General features: G+C 37.6%; 2 protein-coding genes across 5 annotated transcripts; one reads left to right on the top strand and one right to left on the bottom strand.

The window, feature by feature from the left end:
* Positions 1-9,924: 9,924 nt before the first annotated feature.
* Positions 9,925-18,812, bottom strand: LOC116266573 (outer envelope pore protein 16-3, chloroplastic/mitochondrial-like). 4 transcript variants are annotated; one of them, XM_031647827.2, is made up of 2 exons: positions 18,435-18,812; positions 9,925-10,119 (listed from the first exon to the last, which is right to left on the bottom strand). In XM_031647827.2, the coding sequence occupies exons 1-2, from the start codon at positions 18,718-18,720 to the stop codon at positions 9,989-9,991; spliced, it is 417 nt and encodes a 138-aa protein (XP_031503687.1). In that variant the 5' UTR covers positions 18,721-18,812; the 3' UTR covers positions 9,925-9,988. The 4 variants fall into 4 exon arrangements, with proteins under 4 accessions (XP_031503687.1, XP_031503688.1, XP_031503689.1 ...); XM_031647828.2 differs by having other exon boundaries at positions 9,927-10,096; XM_031647829.2 differs by lacking the exon at positions 9,925-10,119 and adding an exon at positions 16,644-17,672.
* LOC116266570 (serine hydroxymethyltransferase 7-like) lies at positions 11,374-16,043 on the top strand. Its single transcript, XM_031647822.2, has 4 exons — positions 11,374-12,843; positions 13,767-14,172; positions 15,446-15,547; positions 15,643-16,043. Exons 1-4 carry the CDS (start codon positions 11,794-11,796, stop codon positions 15,864-15,866), a joined length of 1,782 nt encoding a protein of 593 aa, XP_031503682.1. The 5' UTR covers positions 11,374-11,793; the 3' UTR covers positions 15,867-16,043.
* Positions 18,813-20,601: the final 1,789 nt, after the last annotated feature.

Here is a 20,601-nt window from a genome sequence, read left to right as displayed (position 1 = left end):
ACTCTTTCCTTTTTTTTGTGTTAGTAGATTTTTATTGAGATATCATAATCTGTTATGTTTAAACTTATAGGTATATTAGTAACTGCCCTCATAATGCCAACTGAATGATACTCATTTCTAGTTTTGTTTTACTATTGCACATATGTAAGCTTAATGTATGTTGTTGACCTAATCTAATATATAAGGGATAAACAAGTGTGTGAGAAAATTTCAGATGAATACTAATTAATCTTAGAGACATTCTCATGGCATTTAGAAATTGGAAGTATGTTCATATTAGACCCATTAACACACTTTCAGAGTCTAGAAGCTAGAGGTAAAGTTGTCACTTGCCACAAGATTACCAAATAAATGAACATCGTAAGAATATGGATTCTATTGCTGTGAGTACAATATTTTTTGAATTTGAAAGCATCTAAGATAGCTAAGCACCAGTTGTGGAATGAGGAAGGGTTTAGCGGTGATGTTGAAATTTGCTATTTGTTATTTCATTGCATGACCTATGTCTGCTTTACTTTTGTACTACATTTATTGTAATTAAGCTTATGTTCCATTGTGGGCTGCTTACAGGGTCAATAATCTTCTGATCTCCTTTTTCAGTGGAACATGATAGGACCCAAGTTGTGCAATGGAGTACACATGAATGAACAGTAAGAATGAGTGCTGGAGTTGAGATCTCTTTATTATCATATTAATTTTCGTACGAATATGTACATGATAAAATGCATCTTCATGGCAATCATACGTTTAGCATTAATTATTTCTCTTAATCACCTGATTAGAAATCATCAATTAAAGCCTTCTTACATTAGCAACTTTTCATTTCATGCATTCTCCATACCCAATAGTGGGAAAAACAAGTTTCCTTGTAATGGATAAAATAACTATTGTTTAACATGCTTATATAAAAATATTTTGAATCTTTTTTCCAAAAGAATTTCAAAAGTAACAACTCACTTCAATGAGACTTTGAAGACTTAGCGTAGACTGTTGCATGAGCCCAAGTTCCTCTTCAACCTACATAAAAAAATCGAAGTCGAAAATACTTTAAGTTACCTCTTGATTTAATTTTCATATTTGACATATATATATATATATAAAGAAGATTTTAAATAAAAAGATATATATATATATTCCCTTTCCTTTTCTCCCTGTTTCCTTTTCTCTCTTTTACTCTTCCAAATGTCTCTTGTCTAAGACCTAAAATTTTTTAATGTTCATTTATTGACTTCGTTAAGATCAAAATTCAAGTAATGATTCAATATTGGAGCCCTGACGATCTATGACCTCGCTCCACTTTCGAAAACTTTTTTCTTTGACAAAATTTTTTTTAACAAAATCTAGATGTATGTGACGTAGGAATGCTTTTAGATGAATGTTATGGTAGGAAGGAATAATTTATTTTTGAGCATATAGAATCAATATATTTATGCATTCATAATCACCTATGCAATTCACGAATGATCACAAGCACTTCCTTAGTGAACTTAAGCAAAATGAGATAGAACTCTATCTAGGTAGTAACCAAATTGGAGCAATATCTCAGACCTACTTATAGTTTTAGGGAAACACTAAGTTAAATCCAAAAGAAAACTTCAAAAATATCGACATTGGTTTCCAAATATTTTCAGATAATATTTGCAAACGTTTCTTGATTCAAAAGTCTCTCAAATTAAAATGACCTATTCTTGTAAATGGTACTTCAAAATTTTCTCATTCAAAAGTCGTTGAGATATCAGTCTTCAAACTATTCCAAGAATTACACTGCATTTAGGTTGAAGAAGATGTTTAAGTAAAAATGAAATGCATCAAGAATAAACATAGCCCTTGAATTAGTTACTCCCGATAAAGGAGCCAAGACTGGCCAATCATCGTATCGACGGGCGAGTCTCCTTTTCTCTCTTTTAAAATCTTATTTTTTTGAAATGATTCAAAAACCAAGATAAATTTTAGGATGCAAACAGTTTCCTATTGAGCTTACTCCAGGAACTCAACCTATTGCTATCATTCCTTACAAAATAGCTTTAGCCAAGTTAAAAAGTTGAATCAGTTGCAGGAGTTGGTAGAAGAGAAATTTATTTGGCCTAGTATGTCACCATGGGGTCAATGGCGGTACTTCGGTTGACCTAGGTCTAGTTGTTTATCACAGCCCCACTATCCACCACCGCACCGCTTCTCGATCTCTTCCTCTTTGAATTTTTGAATGAAAAATGGAGATTGAAAACTGATGAATGATAGTGAGTGACCACCTTATCAGCTGTGAAAGCATCACAATCACTCGTAGGTGAGCCTCTACCTTCTACCTTTCACAATTTCTCCCTTCCTCTTTGGCTCGATGAGTCATTCCCTGATACCTATCCTCTGCTTTCTACCTTTCTCCCTCCCTCAGGCCAGTGAGTCATACAGAGAGTCTGTGATAGGCCTGGTGGCATGACACTATTGTGGAGTGTGGAAGACTCACCAGAGCGGCGAGGGCTATGAGGCAATGATTGAACCACCACCAACAGTTTCTTTCTCACTTCTTCTTCTCATTGTCAATTTTTTTCTTCTTTTGATTTAGGGATTCATTGTAGCATTTACGGAATTGTATTTTGTTGTGCAACATTGAGGGACTTGTACTTTTGTAGCTGCTTTACCAGTAAGAGTCAAGACTGTGAGGGCAATGAGGTAGTGAGAGAACCAACGGCAGTGAGCCAGTGAGTTTCTTTCTCACTTCTCCCTCTCTCATTGTCAATTTTTTTCTTCTTTTGATTTAAGGGTTTGCTGTAGCAGGTAGGGATTTGTGAAATATTGAGGGATTAGATACATTTATATATATGCTGCTCTACTAGTGAGTCAAACTGAACTGAACTACCGGCTGTGGGTTGTGATAGTAAAACAGCGAGTCTCTCTTCTCCCTCTTTCATTGATGTCTTTTTTTTTCTTTTGATTTAGGACCTATATCTCATTCATTCAAAAGACATACTATCATACTTACTTCTACACTTATAGGAGAAGAAAAATGTAGTCATTCGTTATCATAGTGGATTTGATGTTTTTTGAATTTGTTAAATTGTATATTCCAAGCTGATTCAATTCAGTTTATCGAGGCCTATATTTAAGCTTAACCTTTTATTGTTCATTTTCTCAGTAAAATCAAATAAAGTTGGATCATTCCATCTATACATTACATTAAGTTCTGGTTGCACTCGAATGGCTGTGTTATGATGAGGCCTTTGATGTGTTCTCATGAATCTGCTTAGTATCTGAAATAAATATAATGTATCCATACTTGCGCTACTTACATTCTTGTTTACAAATTAATTTTTCATGAACTTAAGTACATTAGCACTTTCTTGTTTAGTTATGTTTCTTCTTTGATTAGTAGGGTAGCATATGTTGTTTTGCATCACCTGTAGGGTCTTTTGGTATTAGAAATTGTGTTGGTGTTTCATGACCTGCCTCAAATTTGTGCTATGAATTTACTCCAAATTTGCGGATAGATTCATAGAACACGCACTTATAATGGAACATAATATCAAAGTTTAGAGATTGAAAGCAGCTCTATCCTCTCCACTTCTCCATGATTTTTTCCATAGCATTTACAATTTGTTTCTCTGTTTGAAGTCCTCATCTATTGTAGAGTAGTATTTCAAGGCAAACTTTTCCATGCCATTATTGACCCTCTATCTTTCTGATATAAGGGATCAATTGGGTTGCTATCATGGTTTATGGATAAGTTCAACCAAGATGTATCAGGGAACTTTTGGAGCTATAATTATATATAGCCAATAGTGATCATACTGAATATATATATATATATATATATTGCCATATTTTGTTCAAAAACTATTTTTGTTTGTTTGACTATTGAGTTTCTTGCCATATATATGTATAAATGTCTGGTTAGGTGTTGATTCTTCAGCTTAACTTTTGATTTAGGTATTTGCTATAACAGTTAGTGATTTGTTGTGCAACATTGAGGGATTTGTAGTTGTTTCTCCATCGGTGAGTCTAACCAAACTACCAGCTATGACAATGAGTCTTTTTTCTCCCTCAATCATTGATGTCTTTTTTGTTGTGCAGCTTTTAGGGATTTGTTTTGCTATAGTAATTTACATTAATTTACAAGTTCAATGCATTGAACTTAGTTTCCTGAACTTAACTTTCATTCCTCACCAACTATATATGGGCTGACATTGCATTCTTGCCTCGTGTATTTTTATGGACTCTACAATGACAAAAAAGATTCCACTAGGATGATAGAGGCGAAGGAGATTCGGCTGGGGAATTTTTCCAGCTCAAATAAATCAATTGGTTGAAAATTCTAGGTTAAAGATAAGAAAAGAACTTTTCCCAATTTGTTAAAAGTAACTATTTTGGCCCTTAAGTTGGTCAATGAACCAGAACGACAAATTTCTATCATGGAGCATTGGATTCATGTTCCAAATGTTTGACTTTTGATTTCTTTGTGTTATATATTTTGTAATATAATGGGAAGACCTTTAACAATAGAGAACAACTATAATGTAATGAACAATTTTTTATGTAATGAAGTAATGAACAATTTTCTACATATTTGAAGAACTTATATATTGAATGTACATTGAATATATATTGTTTAATATTTACAATATAATGTATACTTACAAGTTTTTTTATTTCATTTTTTATTGATAGACATGGATAAATTTGTTGTCAAAATGCCTATTTATGATAAATATTCTACAAATCAAGAAGGTATTAGATCAAGCAAAGAAAGAAAATCAAGAGAAGATGCTAGATCAAGGGTTGTGCGAGTTCCAAGAGAAAATGCTAGATCAAACAAAGGAGAATCAGTGTAGAGAGAAATAATATAAAATTTAATGAAGCAGTTGCTAACAGATCCTGCTCTTCGTGCCTCTATATCTACTTGTCCTCCTAAGATAAGAGAAGATGTTCATAGAGCATATCTTTTGTGAAGGCCTTGTCAACCTCGCAATCATGACTTTCAGCCAAGTCACAAGTTTGATGATTATAAGGATTGGTTGGAGTATATTCAAAGTAAATAAAGAGCATTTTGTCAATATTTTCATCCTTTTAGGCCAACATGTATAGATAAGTTTCATGCAGAGTCATATGAGACTTGTTTTCCAACTTTTATTATTACTAGACTTTTGTTAAAGTAAGGATTAGCAGTTCCATGGCATGATGAAGGTGAAGACTCACTTAATAGAGGAAATTTTATTGAGGTTTGAAAGTGTTTGGCAAAGTTGAACAGTGATATAGATAAAGTTGTGTTGAAGAATGCTTCAGAAAATAACAAGTTGACACCTCTTGATATACAAAAGAATATTATCAAAGTTTGTACAATGCAAACAACAAATGTATCATAAAGGAGCTTGCATACACTTTTTTCTCTATTTTACTTCATGATCTTGAGATACATATATTAAAGGCAAATAATTATTGTTTTACAGTTAATGAAAAGGGCCAAATAGTTGAACGATTTCTTGCAATTGTATATGTAACACTCGCAAAGCAAACAAAGTCATGAAAATTGAAATTTCAATTTCACTCAAGGCAGAAACCGAAGACATATTTTGTTAAAACCACTTGCAAAGCGAAGAATGATGTCACGGCTTTGCACAAAGCCCTCTTTGAGAGGTCTGATTCGGATTCCTCCATTGTTTCTTGACATGGATCAAGCATGTTGAATTTGCATGAACTGGATTATTATAGAGCAGGTAAAGACATGAGCATTTAACAGGTCGAAGACTCTTATATTGAAAGAAAATGAGTTTGTATATTATATACATTGTTTTACACATCAGCTCTAATTGGCACTAGTTGCAGTTGCACATAATCATTGTGTACTAGAGATCTTTTTCGATATATTAACCAGGTTACCAAGTTTCTTTTCTACTTTATACAAAAGGTTAGAGTTTATTCCAAAAGCATAATATATTAGAATGGTTAAAGTTGAATAAAATTTTTATATTTTGGAATACATTTGATGTTTTAATGCATGGACTAGATGATATGTACACACCTAATGGACAACCAAGATGTAAAGCTAAAAAGGTTTATCATTATCATGTTCAGGTGTTCTACATTATCATTGATATGCAAATTCAGGAGTTGAATAATCATTTTACTAAAACAAAAATATAGCTTCTCCTTTCATTGGCATGTTCAAACCCAAACAAGTCTTTTGCTTCTTTTGATGTAAATAAATTGATCGGTGATGGAAAAATATAACTAGAAAGACTTAAAAGTCAATTGGAAGTATATACCAAAGATATGAAAGACAGTATAAAGTTTTTGAATTTAAATTCTTGGTAGAACTTGTAGAAATAATGGTGACAACAGGAAGGGAAAGCACATGGTATTTCATCTGGTTTATTTGTTAATGAAGTTGAGCAATATCAAAACTTGGCTTTATAATAAATTAGAAGTTGAATGGGTTAATGATGTTTTAGTTACTTACATTGAGAATGATATATTCAACAGCATCACTAATGAAACACTTATGAAATGTTTCTAAAATATGAAGAGCCGGCGATGTCAAATGTGAATTTGTTCATAATTATTGTTTTTGTCCCGCTTTTTGTGATGAATAGCTATTTGATTTTTTGGGGACAATTGTAAATCTATATAGAACTATAGCTATTTCATTTACTTTTAGTTATGAAAATTTGTATAGCTATAATTAGTTTAATCACTTTTTAAAGCCAACTGTAATTTTCTTTTAGCCATAGTTATTTATTTTGTTTTTTAAGGCCAATTGAAAATTTGATAGTGATATATTTAGTGCCCCATAAAAAAAAAATTGGCTCTTTCATTGTGTACCAGTATTACTTGTGAAAAAAAAAAGATGACAGTTTAAAATTATGTTTTGATTATAGGCAATTGAATAAGATGATTTTGGCAACAAGTACCTATTAACCCGCATTGATTATCTATTTAATCAACTTAGGGGATCATCTGTATTTTCAAAAGTTGATTTGAGGTTTGGGTATCATATGTTGAGCATTAAAGATGTAGATATGCCTAAAACTGCATTTCCCACCTATTATGGACAATCTAAATTTCTGGTCATGCCATTCCAGCTAATGAATGCTCTGGCAACTCTTTCATGGACTTGACGAACCAGGTTTTTAAACTCTATTAAGATTAGTTTGTAAGAGTCTTCATTCTTGACATTTAGATTTATCAAAGAGCAAGGAGTTATAAGGAAGACATCTGAAAAGTGTACGGTCTATATTAAAAGAAAACAAATTATATGATAAGTTCTATAAATGCAAATTTTGGCTGAACAAAGTAATTTTCTTGGGTCATGTGGTTTTTGACGAATGTATCTACATAGATCCTTTAAAGATTGAAGCAGTTATAAATTGGGAGCGACCTAGCACCCCTATAGAGATTCACAGTTTCTTAAGATTGGTCATGTATTACAGAAGATTTATAATGATTTCTTTGATAGTCTTACCAATGACTCATTTGACTAGAAAGATTACTAAATTTTAATGCAGCTTGTGAAGTGAGTTTTTGAGAACTAAAGAGAAAACTCTAGCTTCATCGCTTACTTTACCAGATGAAAGCATTGGATTTGTGGTGAATAGTGATGTCTCTTGCAAAGGGTTGGGAAGTGTTCTATCGTAAAAGGATAAGGATATTACGTAAACAATCATACACATGACTTGGAGTTAGCATCCATTGTGTTTGCATTGAAAATTTCAAGGCATCATTTATATGATGAGACCTGTCAAATATTTACAGATCATAAAAGATTAAAGTATTTGCTCAGTCAAAAAGAGTTAAATTTGTGATAGAGAAGTTGGTTAGAGTTAAAAAAAGATTATGATTGCAACCCCGAAAAAACTAACTTAGTTTCAAATGCATTGAGCATAAAGAGCTCAAGTACTCTTGCACATTTTCATGTTTTACACATTTTTTTATTGTTGGAATGCAATCTCTTGGGGCGAAGCTGGGGATAGATAATGCAAGTTCTTGTGTGCACAACTTAGAGTACACCCTATCCTATATAATTAGGTTAGAGAATTGCAAGCTCAATATGGAAAGTTGCATGAAGTTGTTCAGGCAATGCAAAGAGGAGAAAAACCAGAATTTGTTGTAAATGAAAAGGGTATACTAATGTTTGGCAAAAGGCTATGTGTACCAAATAATGAAGAGCTTATTAAGGTAATTTTAAAAGAATCATATGCCTCAAAGTATATGATGCATTCAGGTAATACCAAGATGTACAAGACACTTTAAGAAAATTATTGATGGCTAAGCATGAAGAAGGAGACCGCAGAATATGTGTCAAAGTACTTAACTTGTCAAATAGTTAAAGCAGAACTCCAGAGACCAGTAAGATTATTACTACATATACCTAAATGAAAATAGGAGCACATTACGAAGGATTTTTTGATAGATTTACCTCACACCTAAAGTGGAAATGATACGATTTTGGTGATAGTAGATTGATTGACTAAGTTTGCACATTTCTTAGCAATTAAAAGGAAATTTTCAATTGATAAATTGGTTAAAAATATCTGTTGATGAAATTATTAGATTGCATGGAGCTTATGTATCAGTGGTGTTTGACAAAGATCTGCATTGTACATTAGAATTTTGGTCTTGCTTACATTTAGGCATAGGAACCAGGTTGAACTTTAGTACTGCACTGCACTCACAAATAGATGGCCAGATTGAAAGACCACTCAAACATTAGAGGACATACTACATGTCTGTATATTGGAATTCTAAGGTTCTTGGGATATACATCTACCAATCGAGTATTGGTATGGCACCCAAGTGAAAGAGAGTTTGAAGGGAGGAAGAAGGGAGTGAAAAAGAGGGAGTAATGTGAGGAGGAAGAGAGGAAGGGGGAGAAGAAGGAGAGAGAGATATGGTTTGCAGCAAGACGGTAATATGATTTCTTTCCTCCATTTTTTTAAATTTTTTTTGGTTTATCTCAGTAGAATAACATATTAGGATACTTGATTTATAGATTTTGATTGAGATTTTCATTTTATTTGGCATGAGTAGAGATTTTAGGATTTAACATTGTTGTTAGCCCTTTTTATTATATAAAAGCAAAAAGCTTTTATCTTTAGGTAAAATGAGTGGAAGAATTGATAATTGATGTGGATAATTAGAAGAGAACAACTCCGTGAGTTGTAGTAAAGGAGATATCGAGTTCAATTTTATAGTAATAACTCCTTGTTGTGTAAAAAGAGTAATTGGATTATTAATTTCCCTTTTTAAGAATTGTACTGGGCTGTGTTGTTTGAACGGGAGAAAATAGAGTCAATAGGGTGGTGGCCAATTAGAAGAATTGAAAAGAAAGAAAGTGGGAGGTTCATACATACATTTTGTATATACCTACATCTGTTTCACATGTCTAGGTGGAGCCACAGGCATAGGCGCACGGGAAGGCACACCCGAACACCCGACTGAGTAGGGAAACTTTTTCCTTCTTTTTGTGTTGAGTAGATTTTTATTGAGATATGCATAATTTGTTATGTTTAAGCTTATGAGTATCTTAGTAATTGCACTTATATTGTCAACTGAATAATATTGATTTGCAGTGTTGTTTTACTATTGCGTGTATGTGAGTTTAATGTATGTTGTTGACATAATCTATATACAAGTGGTAGGGGTAAATAAGGGTTTATGAAAATTTAATGGAAATACTTATATGACTTCCATCATATTTGCCCATAACGAGCTGAGGTGATTGCATGTGGCGGTGACTATTAAGTGTATGTTGTGCCTCTTAACACTCTTGCAGAGTATAGAAATTAGAAAGCAAATAAATGGATTACTTCCCAACACTTTTCTGGAGTCTAGAAATTGAAAGTGAATTCATAAATAAACCTTCTAACACTTTAATGGAGTCTAGAAATTGGAAGTGAATACATATTAATTTTCCCTCCCATCAATCCGCCAAACACCAGCAAAACGAAAGGGTTCCACCATTTCAGCATGCGCCTCTTTGCTTATCTTTACTTTCGAGACCTCAACGAGCAGCCTGCAGTTGCTTTTGGGATTCCATCCATGTCAAGCATCGCTCTACCTTCAACCATGTTCGCCCAAAGATCGGCGGAGACTCCCTTGTTTGTGTGACCTGAAGAGCCAAAGGTGGGTGCCCTACAAAGAAACTATAACATTATAATTTGCAAACCCGTGAATCGGGTTCGGACGGTGGCCGACTGGGTCACCTAGTCGACTAGGTGACTCGTTCCAGTTTTTAGTGGTTTTCAAAGAAGAAAAGTTTGAAAAATCTTTTGAACATTTACCAAATATGAAATTTTAGAATCTTTCTTTTATCGGTTTAGAAAGTATTTGTAAAAAAAACAACTTTTTAGTGACACACCATTAAATGCTATCAAAATTGACTTCCTTTTTCAAAGCTCGTTTTCATGAGAGAAAGAGAAAAAAAAAATAGAGAGATAGATTTACTTTTACTTTTTTTTTTTTTTTTTTTGAGGCAGAAGGGGGAAGAGAGAGAAATCGGTTTTCACACCTTCTTCTTTTTCTCTCTCCTTTTTCCCATTTCTTTTTCTTTGTCTTTTTTTTTTTTCAACCTAATTCGGGCCATTTCAACCGGATTCGGCTAGAATCAACGATTTCGAGTGAATTGGGTGATCCAAACACGAGTTTTTTGAAAATCAGGCAAAAACGAGTCGAACTTTGAATCGTGGCTTAGGTTTTCAACCGACCCGAACTGACTGGGGTGATTCTTCAGATCACCGAGTTTTGCCAACTATGCATCACCACCCTCCCCATCGCCGTCCCCTTCGTCCTCCGTTCCTATGCTTTTTCCTAATTAGATACCCTGTTGCCACCACCTCCTCAACCGTGGCAGTGGTGAAAAGTGGAGAAACCCCTCACTGCCCACCATTTAACATAAATAAAGAATTGATTGAAAATATCAGTTTTCTTGTAAAAACGACCGCTGGGATTACATGTCGAATCCTGTATCGAATGAAAACGGTTCCGGTTTGTTTAACCCGGCCCACTCTGGCCGATGTTAGGAGCTCGGTTTATATTTCAATTGTTGGTGAGGCGATATTTTCAGCGCACTGCCTTCTAATTCCTCGCGGAAACTCTCTTTGGTGACTTTGTTAAGAACGGGTGAATTTCGATTGCCATAAAATGACGCTGGCGATATTTTTGCTCACAACGTTCTAACTTCTAATTCCTCGCCTGTCCACGCCAGCAAGCATGAGAGAGAGAGAGATGAAAAAGAAAAGAAAGGGGTAAGATCGGATGGTCAATGATTATCATCAACTTTTCATCTGAAGATCTGGAGGCGGCCATCTGCCATCGAACGGTTGTCAGACGACCGCACGCAGTGATATATACACGTCCGATCGGACGCCAACGACTACTCTCTGGAGAATGTGGGATGTGGGACTCGGTCTGGTCTGGGACCCTGGGTTGTCAGGCCCTAACTTCCACGTTGGGAGCTTCCGTCTCCCCTGGTCCGGCATCGCGTCCAAGTGCATCTTCCTAACAGGCCCCCAAGCCCCTCCACCGGTTTCCCTCCCCATAAATGGCCGTTCCCCGCGGCTGTAGCCCATGACATCTCTCCTTCTCTCTCTTTCTTTCTCCATGGAACGGACGGCGATCGTCACCGTCTCCACGTTCCGCCGGTTCCGCTGTCCGTCTCGCTGCTCCGATTGCTGTTCTTCTTGTTGCTGTTGTTGTTTATGCGGTTCGTTGAATCCGAAGTTCTAAATCGGAGGAAGGGAGAAGAGAAATCTTGCGATTTCGTTTGAGAATTTTTTTGTCCTTTTATTGAGATTGGGGGTGTTAGGGATGGATGCCTCGGAGTCGCAGTCGAACCTGTCGCTAGGGTTTGAGCAGCCCAGCCCCAGGCGTACGCCGGTGACGGATGAATCCATATCTCTGCAGCTAGATTGCGTGAGCGCGTCCGATTGCGCCAACTCTCGCCGGATCCCTCTCCAATTGCTTGACCAGCGTGAGCAGACCGAGAGCGATGCCGATTCAGACCAGGACCGTGAGAGGGTGGAATTCAGCATCCTTGGGCATCCGATGTGCCTGAAGCGCCGCAGGGAGGGCGAGCCTTCTTCCCCGCACTCGCGGCCTCCGGCCTTGAGGCGGCCGGGTTCCGGGTGCTCTAGCTCGGGATCCACGAGCAGGCTCGGCGGTGTGCATATGGAGGCCAGGCGGGCGGCCGTCAGGGCGTGGGCGAACCAACCGTTAGCTGTTGCGGATCCGGAAGTGTGGGAGTTCATGGAGAGGGAGAAGCAGCGGCAATTCAAGGGGATCGAGCTCATCGCCTCGGAGAATTTCGTATGCAGGGGCGTGCTAGAGGCGCTTGGGAGCCACCTGACCAATAAGTATTCGGAAGGTTTGCCGGGTGCGAGGTACTACGTCGGCAACCAATTGATCGACAAGATTGAGTTGCTCTGCCATGAGCGTGCATTAACAGCGTTTCATCTGGATCCTGAGAAGTGGGGGGTAAATGTCCAGTCGTATTCTTGCACCTCCGCAAATTTCGCAGTTTACACAGGCCTTCTTCTTCCCAAGGACCGGATTATGGGATTGGATTCGCCTTCCGGTGGGCATCTGAGTCATGGTTACTATACACCGAGCGGGAAGAAGGTTTCAGGAGCATCGATCTTCTTCGAGAGCCTTCCCTATAAGGTAAACCCACACACAGGTTACATAGACTATGAGAAATTGGAAGAGAAGGCGCTTGATTATCGTCCCAAGATACTGATATGTGGTGGAAGCTCGTACCCTCGAGAATGGGATTATGCACGTTTCCGCCAAATCGCTGATAAATGTGGAGCCGTGTTGATGTGCGACATGGCCCATATTAGTGGACTTGTGGCTGCCCAGGTATGATTCACGAACACATACTACAATTATTCTCCACATTGTTGGTTGTGGTCTTTTTCTAGCATTAGCAGCATCATATTTTCTTTGTTTTGTTTGTTCTTTCATCCTTTTAACTTGATGGCAGTTTCTTTGTCAATGAAATGTCCGACATTGGATTGGGGAGCATTTTTGCAGCTGTTTTTGTACAGGCGGAACATGGGTTGTTGAATATCACTGGTTCTGTAGGTGCATGTCTCGTGTCCCCTGTGTATGTAAAAAAATGGTTCTGTTGCCCATGGTACAAAAGGCTAATCCTGCAGCAAGTGATGGGAGAAGTAAACTGCCTGTTGCATTAACCAGTCACTGAGTTTTTGGAGTGCTTTCATCTTAGGTTTTAACTTTCACTCGCGTTCTGCTTCTAAGCCAAATTTTGTTTGTGCACTTATAAGATAAATTGATATCTTAAATTTATCTCAGATCTCAGTTGCATGTGCAGTAAAATCATGTATCGAATCTGAGTCATCTCGTTGTGTGACGATGAGCATATCCTATTGAGTATTGACAGTTTGTCATTCTCAGAATTTGCAATATCTGGTTGGAGGTCAATTTTTTAAACTCATATCATGTATTAAGAACACACACGAATGTTGTATCCACAGGAGTAAGTACATGGATTTTCTACATTCACATGCCCAAAACGAGGAAACATGACCCCTGTGCACTTTTTCCTGCCTGAATTTTGTATTTCTTTTCACCAACTTTTGTAAGTAATCTTGTTTAACCAAGTCTTTTGGTAATGCTCTGCGCCTTCCATGTTCACAACTTACAGGATCCGACCATATTGCATTTTAGTTTTTTGATATCACTATATGCTTAATTTGCCTTAATGCCATTCTATCACAGATATTCTGCCCTTGACTGATCTTATATGCTGTTACGTGCAGGAGTGCTCAAGTCCATTTGATTACTGTGACATTGTCACTTCAACAACTCACAAGAGCCTCAGAGGCCCACGAGGAGGAATAATTTTTTATCGAAAGGGCTTGAAACCCAGAAAACGAGCATCTTGTCCTTTTCAAGCAGATGAAAACGAGCAATATGATTTTGAGGAGAGGATCAACTTTGCTGTATTTCCATCACTACAAGGTGGACCTCATAACAACCACATTGCCGCTCTTGCAGTATCCTTAAAGCAGGTTGCTAGCCCTGAGTACAAAGCTTACATGCACCAAGTGAAGAGAAATGCTCAAGCTCTAGCAGCTGCTTTACTTAGAAGAAAATGCAGGCTTGTTACTGGAGGCACAGACAATCATTTGATTTTGTGGGATTTAAGGCCTCTAAGTCTTACAGGTATTGAAAACCACCAAAAAAAATCTGTTTCTTCTGTTTGCCCACTCTCCGATGAGGATTCCTGAGACTGATAACCTAATTTTTGTATTATAATGTTGTCCTTCGTTATATCCTGCCTCTTGTTTCTGTTCATTTCTCTTCTCTTTATGGTTCAGCAGCCAGTAGACATTGAAAGGGCCGTTTTAAATTACTATTTGGAAATTGTTATTTGAGATATGTAGCTGATAATTTGTTCAGTTCTGCAAGTTTGCTAGAGATTCACACGATTTCTTGGTTCCAGAGAATGTGGACATGTCAAAAAACTTCATGTAAAACAAATAAAAGATGCATTGTGGCAATCTTTGTCACAAAGCCTCTCCTTGATCTCTGATCTTTTGAGCAGAACTATTTTCCATTCTTTTTTTGTTCTGCAACTATATTTCGACCTATAGAGCATCCCTTGCCTTCGCTTAGTCTGGTCATTGCAAAGACACAATTTAACCTTCTGAACACAAATATAATTGCATTTCTCTGACGAGTTAGATCATAGATGTTACGACAGCCAAGGAACACCGTCTTCTCAAAGACGTCTCCACTTCCTTTCCTGCAGAGTTCCTGAAGCAACTTTCAGAACTATTTCAAATCCACAGTTTTGCATTTCTTTTTCTGTTGCTAACTTGCATATATCCCTTTTTCTGGTGTTCGTTGAAGAGTAGCTGTAACCTGATCCTTAGTGTAGCTCGCAATGGTGGTAGACTGCTAGGTGCCTGGTCCCGCTTTTCATAAGAGGGTTAGCTGGGTGGCTGTTCTGAAGCAACTTTCAAAACTATTTCAGATCCACAGTTTTGCACCTCTTTTTCTGTTGCTAACTTGTATCTATCCCTTTTTCTGGTGCTCGTTGAAGAGTAGATCCTTAGTCGCAGTTCGCAGTGGTGCTAGACTGCTAGGTGCCCGGTCCCGCTTTTCATACGAGGGGTAGCTGGGTGGCTATTTGATAGTTGGCGTGCCATGTGATGTCAATGTGGTGCTGATTGAATGAAATAAAAAAATGTTCCTCTGGTCCTGCAAGTTGTTCTGAAACTTACTGAAGCCGTCTCTGTTTGTCTTTATTTATTTCTGGCTGCTGTTAATGCTTCTATCAGTGAACGGTGGATAGTTTGATGTGTGTATGTCTCTCTATCTCTTTTGCACGTGCATACACACAGATACAGACTCACTCAAACCGTTTCGTATAAAAAGAGGCTTGTACTTGTACAGATTCTGACCTTTTCCCTATGTTATGATATCTATGCAGGTAAAAACTATGAAAAGGTTTGTGAAATCTGCCATATTAGCCTGAACAAAAGCGCTATATTTGGCGACAATGGTGCTGTCTCCCCTGGTGGTGTAAGAATTGGTAAGATCGCCAGAGGCAGTTTACCCAAATTCACTGGTGCACGTGCATTGCCTTTATCGTTAACCTTGTATCTTCGTTGTTTGGCCTGTGCACAGGAACCCCCGCGATGACGTCAAGGGGCTGTTTGGAGGGTGACTTTGAGACGATTGCTGAGTTTCTTCTCAAGGCAGCACAGATCGCCATTGCCGTGCAAAGGGAGCACGGGAAATTGCAGAAGGAGTTCCTGAAGGGATTGCAGAACAACAAGGATGTTCTTGACCTTAGGGTTCGTGTAGAAAATTTTGCAGCACAGTTTGCTCTACCCGCCTTTGACATGTGAAGTTGAGGCGATTTCGCCAACAGCTTGTGAAAGATCGTAGTCGGGAGTACGATATGGGGAGTCGTTGGAATCGCCTGCCTGTGGAGCTCCTCCTCTTTGATGTGTTTATTGTATATAAGTGAAAAGATAAATGTCACATTTGATTATTGCTTTGAGTATGACAGTCATGATTTATTATATCTTGTGTAGATACTTTCCTTGGTACAAATACATAATCATCAAACCTTAGTCTCCAATGCTTAGTTTGGATGGAGGGAGAGGAAAGGAAAGAGGGATGGAAAGGAAAAGGGAAAGAAAGGGAAGAAAATGGAATGAGAAAGGAAAAAAAAATAAAAATGAAAGGAAAGAAGTGATTATAAAACATGTTAAACATGTTTGTTTGGACTTTATAAAAAACAAAAGAAATGATACTTTATAATAATGCCATTGCACGAGACGGTGGAGAGGGAGAAGCGGGTGTTGTGAACAGTGGTAAAAACATAGATAGAGAAGAGAAGAGAAACGAACCTACATGTTGTTGTCACATAAAACGAAGAAATGGCATATACAGTAAAAAGTGATGTCTTTTATTTTCTTTTCAATTCCTTCAATTTTGGAGGAATTAAATTTATATTAAAGCATAATTTTCATTCATTTTTTTTTTTTTTTGCAACTAAACAAGTTTTTTTCTTTCATTTCTTTTTCCTATTTCTTAATTAATCAATGGAAGGAGGATTAATTGTAGCTAGTCAAACTTGTAGATTGGTGAAAGTTCAGTTAGTTTGACTGTCATGATACTACAAGCTCTTATTGACTGTCAACAATAGATGTACGACACTTCAATTCTATTCTAACAGGCCTGCTTTCCTACCTATATTTCAAAGCACTCTCCAACCCTGAGGGCAGGAGGTATCTCCTTTTTAATTTATATTCTAACAGGCTTGCTTTCCTACCTATATTTCAAAGCACTCACGGACCCCAGGGGTAGGAGGTATTCCGTTTTTAACTTGTATTCTAACAGGCTTGCTTTACGAGGAAGCGCTGTTCCCCCAAGAGGTAGAGAGGCGCGCGCTAAAAGGTTCCCCTCTTTAAGAACACTTAGAAATAAAGGACAAGCAAAAAATCCCCTTTACCGTGTATGTATATTTTACTTATTTGCCCTAAATGCACAGCTTTTGGTCCGTTGATCACTTCCATTACTCGGTCCACTAAGTCACGGAAATCGTGTCTTGAAGGACCGATTGGAGAAGTACTAAAATATAACATACGTGTTAAGAAAGAGCTCTTGGGAAAGTTAAGGGGAAGATGTGCCCCAAGCAGATTCAAATCCGTGAGGCCCTCGAGTGCTAAAATATTAAAATGCGCCTGCATTAGAACAAAAAGATGAAAATGCCCTTACATAAAAAATAAAATACCCTTAAACAATTGCCCCTCACATATTAATTAGTTTAATGCCGGACGCCTCGTATCAACATCTCACTAGGCTTGCATGGTTTTGCCAATGAATTTATGGAGGGCGCATGGGCCATTCGTGTGGGACCTACAGATGATCCTCGCTTGAAAGGGGTGGTCTCTTGTATCCTTTGTGTTATGCTAGAGCAATGCAGGTAACTTTTTTTCTTGCATAAAAAATTTACAGGATGAAATTTCTCTCTCTTTCAATCTGAAGCTCTGTTTGATGCACAGGAAGAATTTAACATGGTAAATTTAACCATAAAAAATTTACAGGATCTCTCTCTTTCAATCTGAAGCTCTGTTTGATGCACAGGAAGAATTTAACATGGTAAATTTAACCATGTTTGATGCACAGGCGAGCCCAAACAATCCCTTCAATTTTGCAAGAAAAAACAGGAGAAAATAACTTTGTTAATCCCCCTCATAAACAGGGGAAAATGACTTTGTTAATCCCAACGCATGTTATGGGTCTTCTTCATAATTACAAGATGAAGGATACAACTACAACAAAGTTTAACATGATTAGCATTATTAATCACAACATAACAGAAGACTACATGCCTTGGTTGGCTGCAAAGCAAGAAAAGGTGGTGAGTGTTAAGTCCCTGGGGTTGGTTGTTAAGATAAACCATTCAAGATACATGATGAGTATAGCGAATAGGACATGAAAAAAAACAGAACCTCTTACTGCATAAAAATAGAACCTCCTATTGCATAAATTATTAAAACAGAAAGAACTGGATACAAGGTTGTGGGACAAACAATGCTAAATCATGTTCTAAAGGATCCCCTCAATTCTGCCAGAAAAAACAGGGGGAAATAACTTTGTTAATCCCCCTCATAAAAGATAGATTTCAAATGCTATTAATACTTGTTTATAATGGAAGTAATCCCAATTCTTCCACCAGCCCAAATAAGAACTTCAAAAATAAAACATGGAATGGAAAGAAGTTAGGGCAAGAGAGAAAGGGAGAAAGCAAAGGCATCAGCAAATTGGACAAAAAAACACCGGAGGAGAACCCACAAATTGGACAAAAAAGAAAACTAATGCATCCAAAAAATTCCGTATAGAAGCCCTAACTACCTAGAAATCCAATTTCAACTTGCTACTTGGACAAAAAGAAGAATCGTAACCTTTGAATCCCAAGACAGAAGCGCCGGCAACGAATCCACCCACTGCGCTGTTGATGAAATCTTTCTTCATCCTATCCTTCTCGACCATCTGGTCCACTCCAATGTAGATGCCGCTGATCGCCCCGAATGTCAGGCCATAGTTTCCCATGAGCTTCACCGTCCGGATAAGGCCGGGAAGGGCAACGCTCCGTTCAACTCTGGCGACGTCATACCAGGTTGCGACGATGGTGCCCCAGATGGTCTCTGCGAAGAGGCCGGACGTCGCACCCTTGGCCGTCTTCATCATTGGCGAGGCGTCATCGGCCAACTCCCTAAGCTCCGTCGAAAGGATGGTTGTCGAGGGGGTGAAATTTCACCCGCTCCAATCGAGGGGGTGAAATTTCACCCCCTCTCTTTTACGTTAAACTCGGTGAAATTTCACCGAGTTTGTTTCATCTTCAGTTGGGCCGACGTAAATTAAGTTATCCACCTACATGCACGGTCTATTTTCTCGCGACCGAAGGCTAGAGGTAGGACATGCATATCCTAGTGACAGCTATTCTTGAGCAAAGGAACAATATTGGGAAAAAGAAAAGCAAGCAGGAAGGGACTTTCTGGATGCACTAGTGATGTCAAACACCAACTTATGCGTCAAATGCCTAATGCATGTTAGGAACGATTTTGCTTGCAACAAAAAAATGGCATTGAAGCAGGGGCCTCAGAAATTGAAAAAGAAAAACCCAAATCATTAATAATATATATATATATATATATATATAACTGTTTAGAGTCACCCAGTCATCTGACTAGAGCTGTCTGATCCATTGTGATGGACAGTTAAAAGAAAAATAAAAAGAAAAAATTGATCGGCATTTTTGTCATCTAATATTAGTTCATACTTTTTTTTCCTTTTAGCCATCCATTATTTGAAATGGATAGTCTTGGGTAAATGGTTGGATGACAGAAATATATACTGACAGATGCTTAGATGTTAGAAAGATAAAGAAAAATCGTAGCTTTTGATGTTTTCAAGTCCACAATCAAGAAAAAAGCAAATATAGAAAGGTCATGAGGTATTTTGTCATCTTGCATTTGTTCACCACCATCTTCTCTTTGTTTTTTTCTCAACCTTCAATCTAAAAAAGATCAAAGGTTAAGATATTGTCAGATGACTAAAAATTAATATGTCATTAAAATATAGTTGTCACAAAAGCATTAAACGGTTCACGAGTGATAACCTTTAATTTTTAGCCATCCACACAACATGACAACACAGAATTTTTAGCTGGGCCTTGATTTGATGCACATTTATCTCTCTTGGAGGCAGCTCTCATGAATAGTACATACGAACAAGTTTGGAGTCAGAAAAATTTCTCAATATTAATAGTCGAAAGACAAACTGCACTTGTGTAGCAAGCTAACCTTGTCTCTTGCGACTTATCTTAAAAATACTATTGAGCGTCATTTATGAGGTTTAGATTCCGACTTGGTTTTGAAAAATCCCAGTTTTGATTCTTATTTGGTTTTAAATAAATATTTTATATCCAATATCCATGCATTTTGAAAGCCAATTTTGAACATTCTATAATGTGCTTTTGAAGTCTAAATATGTAAACATCCAACAAACCAGACGTGGTAAAGGTAGGGCTATAAAAATGTCCGAGTTTTGGCCCCGTAATTCGATTGGGTCAGCCTGAAGCCCGGCCCGTTAATAATGGGGCCGGGCCGAGCTGATAATATATCTGGCCTCAGGCTTGATTTTATGCCGGGGACCCGGCCCGGCCCGTTTTTTAATGGGTCGGGTCAAAAAAATGGGTCGGCCTTTTTTTGATCCGTTATCTTCACCACCTTTTCTTCCCCAAAAAAAATTTCCTTCACCATTAGGTGAACCCCAATTTTTCCTCATGGAAATGCTTAATCTGAAGTGCAGCGAGAGATTGGTGACTGCGTCATGGAAGAATGAGGATGCTATTTTGGATCAACAAGACATTGCAATGAGTAGCTTTGATCTTTTTAATCAGAGACTGTTTGAGAATCCTCTCCATCTGAGTATAATCTGAGACCACGATGCTCTGCTCAATATCATTTTTTGGTGGTGAAATCTGAAACTGGATAACAGCTATTTTCTCGTTCTCCATTCTGGTCGGACCACCAGCCGCATGGCTCGCCTTGTGATCAAGGATGAGGC

Source organism: Nymphaea colorata, chromosome 13, assembly GCF_008831285.2.
Source record: "Nymphaea colorata isolate Beijing-Zhang1983 chromosome 13, ASM883128v2, whole genome shotgun sequence".
NCBI lineage: Eukaryota > Viridiplantae > Streptophyta > Magnoliopsida > Nymphaeales > Nymphaeaceae > Nymphaea > Nymphaea colorata.
The sequence above is the reverse complement of the archived record's forward strand: the minus strand, read 5'-3'. Positions and strand labels throughout refer to the sequence as shown.